The sequence below is a fragment of the Cyprinus carpio genome, chromosome A12 (genome assembly GCF_018340385.1).
Source record: "Cyprinus carpio isolate SPL01 chromosome A12, ASM1834038v1, whole genome shotgun sequence".
Lineage (NCBI taxonomy): Eukaryota > Metazoa > Chordata > Actinopteri > Cypriniformes > Cyprinidae > Cyprinus > Cyprinus carpio.
This window is the reverse complement of record NC_056583.1, coordinates 3991904-4001889: the sequence shown is the minus strand read 5'-3', so window position 1 is coordinate 4001889 and position 9986 is coordinate 3991904. Positions and strand designations below refer to the sequence as shown.

Genomic DNA, 9986 nt, shown 5'->3' with positions numbered 1-9986 from the left:
GACTGGGAGGGCTATGGTCCGGAGGAGAGATGCTGGGTTCCGGCTCGTGACATTCTGGATCGCGCTCTCATTGACCAATTCCATCGGCGTCATGGTGAGTCCTCCGGGGACGCCAGGAGGCGTCCCTGAGGGTCTGCGTACACTGTCACGGTTCAGGGTGCTTCATCGGCTTCCCTGTTGTCTGTGTCCTGTCATTTGCTGCAGCTCGTGACCTGGGCATTCAGCGCTGATAATTCAGCGCTGGTGTGTGCAGATCACGAGCTGATTGTCCTCACCTGTTGCTAGTTCCCATTCTCCCTTTTATTCTCTGCTGTGTCTGTCCCTTGTTGTCAGTAGATTTCGCGTTGTCATTTTTATTGTGCTGTGTGTCTGTTTCCTCACCTTTTCCGCTGTTGTGCTCAGGACATCTAGACGAGGAGTCTTTCGTTGGCCGTGTGCCCGAGATCCTCTGTCTCGCTTTCCACGTCCCATTGGGCATTGCACCAGAGGTGGTCTCCACAGCCTGTGTCCGCAGGTGTCTGTATGGACGGCTCTGGAGTTGTTACACCAGGCTTCAGTTTGTGTGTGTGTGACATCACACGTTGGATTATTTTGGTATTTTTTTGTTGTACCCAATAAACTGTTGCACGAATCCTCTGCGTTTGAGTTCTCTCTCTTCGCGTTCCTGACAGCCTTAGTTTATCGCAATCTCTTTCGTTATAATTCATGAAACCCTACACAGTTATACTCTTATTTACACTGTGTCTACTTTGTTATAAAGTGAGGATTTGTGAGCGTGCAGAACTTTTGAGCAGTGAGAGGATTCCCACTTACTTAAACACCTGTGTGTTCAAGAAATCAGCAGATGTCTGTGATTGGCTATATTACTCAACGCTGCAAAAATACATTGTAAATAGAAACCTTTGACCAGATATGAAAAGCCCTGCCTCGCAAGTTGACGGGATTGCTTAAATGTTTGTGACATAGAAAACAGGGTTGTTGTTTTTTTGTTGTTGTTGTTGTTGTTTTGGTACACTGTAGTTTTAAGAAAAAAATACTTAGCATTGGTGTTGACTGATGAATTTGGACATGGTTTGTCTTTAAGCATATTAAAACACCAGATAGGCATGTAAACAACGCTGAAGACTTGATTTCCACCACAGGGGGTCTTTAAAAAATGATGTAATTTAATATGAAGATTTCCAACTTAATATTTCCAATTATATGTCGCTTGTAAAAAATGGCATCAAAATGCATTGTAATTTCTTTCAATGACCATCAGTGGAGAAAGATGGTTTTTAGAACTGAATTATTTGGTTTAGAACAGTGGTTCTTATATTTTTTGATTGGAAGGCCCCACCAACACTATATTCAGTGGCTAGTATATTTTCTCTGGTGTTTCCCCCATAATTCTAACAGAAAACAAAAATTGTTGATAAAAAAAAAAAAAAAAAAAAAAAAATTGGTATGATTTGGTATGTTCTTTAATATAAACAGTAGTTATTTGGGGGGGGGGTCCCCTTGAAATGTGGATTTAATAATAAGTTGAATATCCAATTTAGTATGGAGCTAAAAAATATTTTTATCATATTATGGTAAAAAAAATATATCATATTTTTCCCTCCTACACCCGAGAAATTGCTCTGACAACAACCCATGGGACAAATTCAAAGGTTTACATTTATGTTTCTGCAGCAGTTTTAAACTGCTATATTTTACTCGCAAATGTAATTACGCTTAAAGGTCAGACAGATCGTTTTGCAGCACTCTTGAGAGGCCTTTCCCAAACAAAGGCAATGTTGCTGCAGGATGGATTTTTTTCTTTCATTGAACTCTTCCAATAGCTCTACATGCGGCGCAGTCTTCCTGTGGAACAGATTTCCACTTCCCTGGATACAGCAGATAAAACAACACGCACTAATGATATTAGTCACAGAGATCTTTTTCTGTCGGCATGGGAGCAGTTAACAGCCTGTAATGTTTCAGCCTTAATGTTTTAGCATAATTGTAAATACATTTTTGTATTGCGAATATGCAGACGGGAGTCTGATATGCACTTTATACAGCATAAAAGATCTTTGCATGCATAATTATTGAAAATTACAGTATTTGCCTCCGTGGAACAAACGTGATACACGTAACTGTGATAAGTGATAATGATAACCAATTATAATTTTAACCCCAGCTGCACACAGACTTTGCTCATAAAGTATGAGTCATGGGGCAAAATGTGACCCTGGAGCACACAAGTCGTTGGGTATAATAATCTTAAAAGTATCTGGTTGACAGTTCTCTGTGTTGTATCACAGAAAAAAAGTATATTTACTGAGGAATTACCAGTTTTATGGTCATGAAACAGGTTACTGTCTAATAGCATGGTTAAATATTTAATATTTTGTTTCCTGGACAGACTTAGATGTTAGACTCACTAGAACACAATAAATTATAAGCTATTATCAGGTGCAAGTGTATTTTAATGCATTTGACAACCTGTGAAATAGTCAAAGTGACACTCGTGCTTTGCTAGCTGTATTCTGGCCTCTTGTGGCCAGACCATGACATTAATTATATTTCTTTTCTTTTTTTTCTCTCTCTCTCTCTCTCTCTCTTTTAAAGCAATAGGTCAAGGGATGTTTTTTTATATTTATTTTTTTATTTTTTATAAATTGTTAATTTTTTATAGTGCACAAATAAAAAATAAAAATAAACATATACATTCTTCCCTCATTTACTAAAGAATGTTGACATTGTTCTTTCCCATACAGCAAAAGCAAACAGTAACCAGGGGATGTCAAGCTCCAAAAAGAAAGTAGTGTAAAAGTTCCAAAACATTGCACATAATATTCATTTTAGAGAGAATTAATTCTTTAGATCCTAAGTCTTCAATCCTGCTCCTGGAGATCCACTTTCCAGCAGAGTTCAGCTCCAACCCTAACCAATAGATAGATAGGGGATGGATAGATGGCGAGATAGATAGAGAGATACAGACAAACAGATACTGTATAGACAGATAGATAGTCAGATTGATACATGACAGACAGATTCATTCATGAAGCTTGTGTTTACACTAAAGATTCCTGAGAAATACTTTACACAGACACCCACTCTACCAACATGTTTGTGCCTGTCATCTTCACTGCAGTCGCTCTGTAGTCCACCTTAGCTTAGTCTTACCAGAGTCAGTGCAGAGGATCCGTAACCAGCAGCTTATACTGCAGACCTGCACAATGAGAGACAACAACTGTAAAGAACGCATAGACAAAATCCTGCAAGAGGCTCCGGCTGCAAGAAAAGCTCTTCTAGACAACCACAGCAATCTGCAGAAGGTGGCTGATTACTGTCAGAACAAAAACCTCAATGTGAGACTGTTTTTTCCATATATATTGAATTTGCAGTAATACGGTTGGATTTTTTTTTTCACTCCAAATTCTAATAAATAGAGTATTTTAGCGATCTTATTGGAAATTATGTGGTCTTACTTTAAGTTTAGATTAGGCCTGATGTACTGATTAAAAAATTACAAAGTACAAAGTTTTAAGCAGTCTAGTAGTGTAGTGAAGACATGCTTATTTAATGATTTTAACCGGATTTAATAACTGGATTTTATCACATTTGCAAAACTCATACATGTATCCCATTAAAAAAGGGATTCATTTTACATCTCCATACACTGTACATAATTTATGAGTAATTCACATGGATTGCTGAAAACACCTTTCTTTAGACTGCACTCTTTTCCAGTATTTTCTGTCAGCTTTGTGCTGTCTGTACTGACATGCCTAAACAAGGCTGTGGTATGTATTCCAATGAAAAACTTTCTTAACCTTTCTTACCTTGAAATCCATCTCTGTATCCTGGAGGTCTGTTATACTAACTGAATGCGGCACATTTGCAGCATGTTAATTTCATATCCCTATAATATCATCTGTAGGTCTTTATTATTATTAATAATAATCAGTAGTATATTCAGCATTATATTTAAAAGTTAGGGGTTATTCTTTTTTTTTTAAGATATTAATACTTTTACTCAGCAGCTCACTTACTGTCATATGTGACAGTAAAGACATTTATGTTACAAAATATTTCTATGACACATAAATGCGACAAAATTTATCAAAGAATCCTAAAATGCATCACTGTATCCACAAAAATATTAATAGCAAAAGAAAAATGGTTCTTAAGCAACAAATCAGTATATGATTTCTGAAGGATATGACAACTAAAGACTGGAGTAATGGCTGCTTTGTCATCACAGGAATAAATTACAGTACATCTTAAAAATATTAAAATAGAAAATGGTTATAAAAATATTTCACAATGATACTGTTTATACTGTATTTAAAATAAATAAATGCAGCCTTGTTGAGCAGAAGATACTTTTATTTAAAAACATGAGAAAATCTTGCTGACCCCAAACCTTTAAACGGTATAATGTATATTTATTATATTTATTTAGACATGCATTGGTACTTTATATCTCCATATGCTGTCTGCAAAGATAGCATTTTTCACACACAACACATTTGTCTGTAATGTTCAAACTGCTGACTTGATTAAATGCTTCAGATGTGCTCAAATTACAAGTCCAGAGTTCTTTCAGTCTATTGTTATTTATAAAAAAAACTTTTATAGAAGAGTTTGAATATTGAAAATGATATTTTTTTTAACTTTAGGTGCAGGACTCCAGAAGTGTCATTGAAGAGTCCAAAGCTCTCACCACGCAGGCTCTGGCCAGTGTCACATACCAGATAAACACTCTGGCCACATCTGTGCTGAAGCTCTTAGATGCTCAAACCGTTCAGCTAAAGCAGATGGAGTTCTCCGTCAACTTGCTGACTCTGGTGAGCTCCACTTATCACTTAACGGAAAGCAGCAGAATCTCTTGAAACACAATGCTGGTCATTAATGATGGCAAGTCAGGAAAGTGCTGGAAATAGTAAACAATGGTTGGTGCTCTTGAATTAAGGAGTAGATCACTCAAAAATGAAAATGAACATTTACTAACCCTCGGGCCATCCAAGATGTAGATGAGTTTGTTTCTTCATCAGAAAATATTTGGAGAAATTTAGCATTACATCACTTGCTCACCAATGGATCCTCTGCAGTGAATGGGTGCCGTCAGAATGAGAGTCCAAACAGCTGATAAAAACATCAAAGTAATCCACACCACTTCAGTCCATCAAGTAATGTCTGCGTGTTTATAATAAACAAATCCATCACTAAGACATCTTTACCTTCAAACCATTGCTTTCGGCTAAAATACGAGTCCTCTATCCATATTATTATTTTCTCCTGTAAAAAAGTCTTGTCTGAATCAGGAGAGAAATATAAACATATCAAGCACTGTTTACAAGCAAAAACAGTCTAAAACAGTTTGATATGGGGGGGGGGGTGAATTTTTTCACTGAAGGAAGCGTTATTATGGATTATGGACTCATAGTTTAAAAGCAGCAGTGTAAAGTTAAAACATCTTATTGATGGATTTGTTTCTTACAAACACACAGCTTTTCCCTTCACAATATGTTAACTGATGGACTGGAGTGGTGTGGATTTCTTGTGGATCCATTGGTGGGTAACTGATGTAATGGTAAATTTTTAACATTTTCAGCACAGTTTAATTTTTTGTGATATTAGACATATAATAGACATATACTCTTGACAAAGTTGTAAATGGGCAAGATAACCTTCTAATTTCTGTATTCACATTCAGACAGTTGACATGTACAAGGAGAAAATATCCCGGGAAGAGATTGGAGTGCTGACCAAACAGTCAAAAGTTCCCTGGACTCAGAAGGTGGTTCCCCCAGCAAGTGGCCTGGAGCCGTTTCGTGCTTACAGACGGGTTCCCATATCCTACACCCGCTTAGACAAACTGGGCCACGGCCACTGGGAAGGCAGCAAAACTGTGAGCAAATATATTTCCAAATATATAATACATTTTACTTATACTGCTGGGTTTTTTTTTGTTTCACTTGTTGTGGTTAAATTAAAAGAAAATAATATTATGTTTTATAAATAATATTAAATAATATGTGATCTAATGTTTTCATTAGGCTTAAGATACATAGCATTCTGTATTTTATATAATATTTTATTGCATATTGTATATTGCATATTATATACAACCGTTCAAAAGTTTGGGATCAAATCAGCATATTAGAATGATTTCTGAAGATAGACATGTGACACTGAAGACTGGAGTAATGATGCTGAAAATTCAGCTGCGCATCACAGGAATAAATTACATTTTAAAAAAGATATTACATAGAAGACAGTTATTTTAAATTGTTATAATATTTCACAATATTGTTTTTACAATATATTTTGATCAAATAAATCCAGTCTTGCTGAGCATAAAAGACTTATTTGATAAATATTACAGATACTGATCCCAAATATTTAAAATGAAATAGTATTTACTGATATAAAAAATATTTTAAATAATACATGTAATTTGAAATTATACATATTACACTAATAAGTAGTGTATTTTTTATAATGCGATATACTTGCAGCTTTTAAAAAGGGCTTTAGCTGCATTTAGATTTATTCCATTTTAAAGAATCATGAACACAACAAAAAAAAAAAAATTAAAAAAAAAAAAATTACAAAATCCCACACATTTTCATCATCATCATCAACAATATTTAAAATAGATTACACAAAACAAAAAAATAAAAAATTATCACAACAATATTTTTGGCCAAAACCCCCTGCTGATTTTGTATATTTATTTCTATTTATTATGTTGTGACGCCGGGAAGAGCCAAAAACAGACAATGAGGAGTCTGTGTCTGTACAACTTGGCACACAGGGGCCCACCACCTTCAACTGGTTTGTAATAAAAAGGCTTTCGCTCCCTATATTCAGATAGCTTTAGGTAAAAAAATATATATATTTTTGATTTACTCAATTGTTGCTGTGGTTTCAGGTCTTTTTTGGGTATCGCAGTTCCTCCTCCATCAGTGCCTGGTTGTGTGGGTTCTAGCGTCTCAGCTCCTCCTGATCTCTCTTCATCTTCACCGCATCCTTCACTCATGTCTGACAGTTCCCCGTCTCTACCTGCCTATCCCCACCTGTCCATGCTGCCTCCTCCACCTCTCGCAGATGATGAGATGGGAGATGCTCCACCCCCACCTCCTCCTCCCTCTCCTCCTCCAGCGAGTTCTGTGTATGGAGGTACTTGGGTTCCCCCTCCACCACCTCCACCTGGCCAAAATACCTCATTAACTTCAGCAAACCCTCCTCCTCCTCCTCCTCCTCCTCCCCCTCTCCCAGGTAATATGGCTATTCCACCTCCTCCAGCACCTCCTCCAGACAATGTCCCTATCCCACCTCCTCCACCTCCCATTCAGGGCAAGACGGCTGTTCCTCCTCCGCCTAGCTCTGCCTACAGTGGGTCTTCACTACCTCCACCTCCACAAAATGCCTCCATAGTGCCACCGCCGCCTCCTCCTCCTCCTTGTACTGGAGGAAAATTTATTCCACCACCTCCTCCACCTCCCCCATTTTGAATGTTGATTTTCAGTGTTATTTTTATGTAAAAAACAATATAACACATTATAAGATAACACATTTTAATAATTCTTTTTCATTAAATAATATGAAAACATTTCTTATAAATGTTTATGGTATGAAACATTAAAGACAATAATGTTTTGTATAAAGCAAAATAAAGTATGTAATATCAGACATGTTTTATTATTTTTATGATGTACTCATAAATTGAAGGAAGACATTTAAATGCTTTATTGTGCGGTTAAAAATTCAAATAGTTATTCTTTAATGGATTGATACTTAATTTTCAAAGCTGTCATTGTCCATTTAACTTTTATGGAAGCAAAATAAAACGAAACAGGTACTGCACTGCAGATGGCAGCACCGAGTTCTTCCCTACTTGAGTGTACAGGTGCTGGTCATATAATTAGAATATCATCAAAAAGTTGATTTCACTAATTTCATTCAAAAAGTGAAACTTGTATATTATATTCATTCATTACACACAGACTGATATAGTTCAAATGTTTATTTCTTTTAATTTTGATGACTATAACTGACAACTAAGGAAAATCCCAAATTCAGTATCTCAGAAAATTTGAATATTGTGAAAAGGTTCAATATTGAAGACACCTGGTTCCACACTCTAATCAGCTAATTAACTCAAAACACCTGCAAAGGCCTTTAAATGGTCTCTCAGTCTAGTTCTGTAGGCTACACAATCATGGGGAAGACTGCTGACTTGACAGTTGTCCAAAAGACGACCATTGACACCTTGCACAAGGAGGGCAAGACACAAAAGGTCATTGCAAAAGAGGCTGGCTGTTCACAGAGCTCTGTGTCCAAGCACATTAATAGAGAAGCGAAGGGAATGAAAAGATGTGGTAGAAAAAAGTGTACAAGCAAAAGGGATAACCGCACCCTGGAGAGGATTGTGAAACAAACTCCATTCAAAAATGTGGGGGAGATTCACAAAGAGTGGACTGCAGCTGGAGTCAGTGCTTCAAGAACCACTACGCACAGACGTATGCAAGACATGGGTTTCAGCTGTCGTATTCTTTGTGTCAAGCCACTTTTGAACAACAGACAGCGTCAGAAGCGTCTCGCCTGGGCTAAAGACAAAAAGGACTGGACTGCTGCTGAGTGGTCCAAAGTTATGCTCTCTGATTAAAGTAAATTTTGCATTCCCTTTGGAAATCAGGGTCCCAGAGTCTGGAGGAAGGTTGTAAAGTTTCCACAGTCAGTGATGGTTTGGGGTGCCATGTCATCTAGTGTTGGTCCACTGTGTTTTCTGAGGTCCAAGGTCAACGCAGCCATATACCAGAAGGTTTTAGAGCACTTCATGCTTCCTGCTGCTGACCAACTTTATGCAGATGCAGATTTCATTTTCCAACAGGACTTGGCACCTGCACACAGTGCCAAAGCTACCAGCACCTGGTTTAAGGACCATGGTATCCCTGTTCTTAATTGGCCAGTAAACTCGCCTGACCTTAACCCCATAGAAAATCTATGGGGTATTGTGAAGAGGAAGATGCGTTATGCCAGACCCAAGAATACAGAAGAGCTGAAGGCCACTATCAGAGCAACCTGGGCTCTCATAACACCTGAGCAGTGCCACAGACTGATCAACTCCATGCAACGCTGCATTGCTGCAGTAATTCAGGCAAAAGGAGCCCCAACTAAGTATTGAGTGCTGTACATGCTCATACTTTCCATGTTCATACTTTTCAGTTGGCCAAGATTTCTAAAAATCCTTTCTTTGTATTGGTCTTAAGTAATATTCTAATTTTCTGAGATACTGAATTTGGGATTTTCCTTAGTTGTCAGTTATAATCATCAAAATTAAAAGAAATAAACATTTGAAATATATCAGTATGTGTGTAATGAATAAATATAATATACAAGTTTCACTTTTTGAATGGAATTAGTTAAATAAATCAACTTTTTGATTATATTCTAATTATATGACCAGCAACTGTATTCTTTGTTTACTGTTCAGTAACATTCGCATAGATCGCATTCATTATGATGGAAGTTATGACGTATATCATAGTTTTTCCGTGTTCTACATTTGACAGCGTACTAAATGCGAGGATTTTACTGATACATATAGTATTTGCCTGACATTGCGTAACGTGAGATCTATGCTGTATCTCAAACCAAGTGAGCTCCTAAACATTATTTTTGGGAATCATATTCTGTCTCCGAGTCAGCTGATATTCCTCCAGGGGGCGCATGGCGGATCAGACAAGCGAGTACACAACACTGTATAAAAATCTCTGTACGTAGTTTGTGTAACTACATATGTTTATGCACTTAAAAATACATAATTGTTTAAATGCATGAATGTTTTGATAGAAATGGACATCCGTGATCACAAACGACAGTGATTGATCAGTCTTGACCAACGCTGAGAAAAGTAACACTTATCATGTGACAACGTCGTCTCGTCTCTTTCAGCAACAGTATGGACAATCATTTTATATCTGAACAATAACGATGAGAAACTT

General features: G+C 37.1%; 1 protein-coding gene across 1 annotated transcript; it reads left to right on the top strand.

The window, feature by feature from the left end:
* The first annotated feature begins 91 nt into the window (after positions 1-91).
* On the top strand, positions 92-7531 carry LOC109099170 (ABI gene family member 3-like). Its single transcript, XM_042768268.1, has 7 exons — positions 92-131; positions 403-514; positions 3077-3338; positions 4653-4820; positions 5690-5888; positions 6744-6813; positions 6911-7531. The coding sequence occupies exons 1-7, from the start codon at positions 92-94 to the stop codon at positions 7491-7493; spliced, it is 1434 nt and encodes a 477-aa protein (XP_042624202.1). The 3' UTR covers positions 7494-7531.
* The last annotated feature ends 2455 nt before the right edge of the window (positions 7532-9986 follow it).

What these genes read in the sequence shown, in the direction of transcription:
- LOC109099170 (XM_042768268.1), top strand. Translation starts at nt 92, where the DNA reads ATGGTGAGTCCTCCGGGGACGCCAGGAGGCGTCCCTGAGG. An exon ending in GCCAGGAGGCGTCCCTGAGG is followed by an intron (nt 132 to 402) that starts GTCTGCGTACAC and finishes TGTTGTGCTCAG; the next exon opens with GACATCTAGACGAGGAGTCT. An exon ending in CCGTCAACTTGCTGACTCTG is followed by an intron (nt 4,821 to 5,689) that starts GTGAGCTCCACT and finishes ATTCACATTCAG; the next exon opens with ACAGTTGACATGTACAAGGA.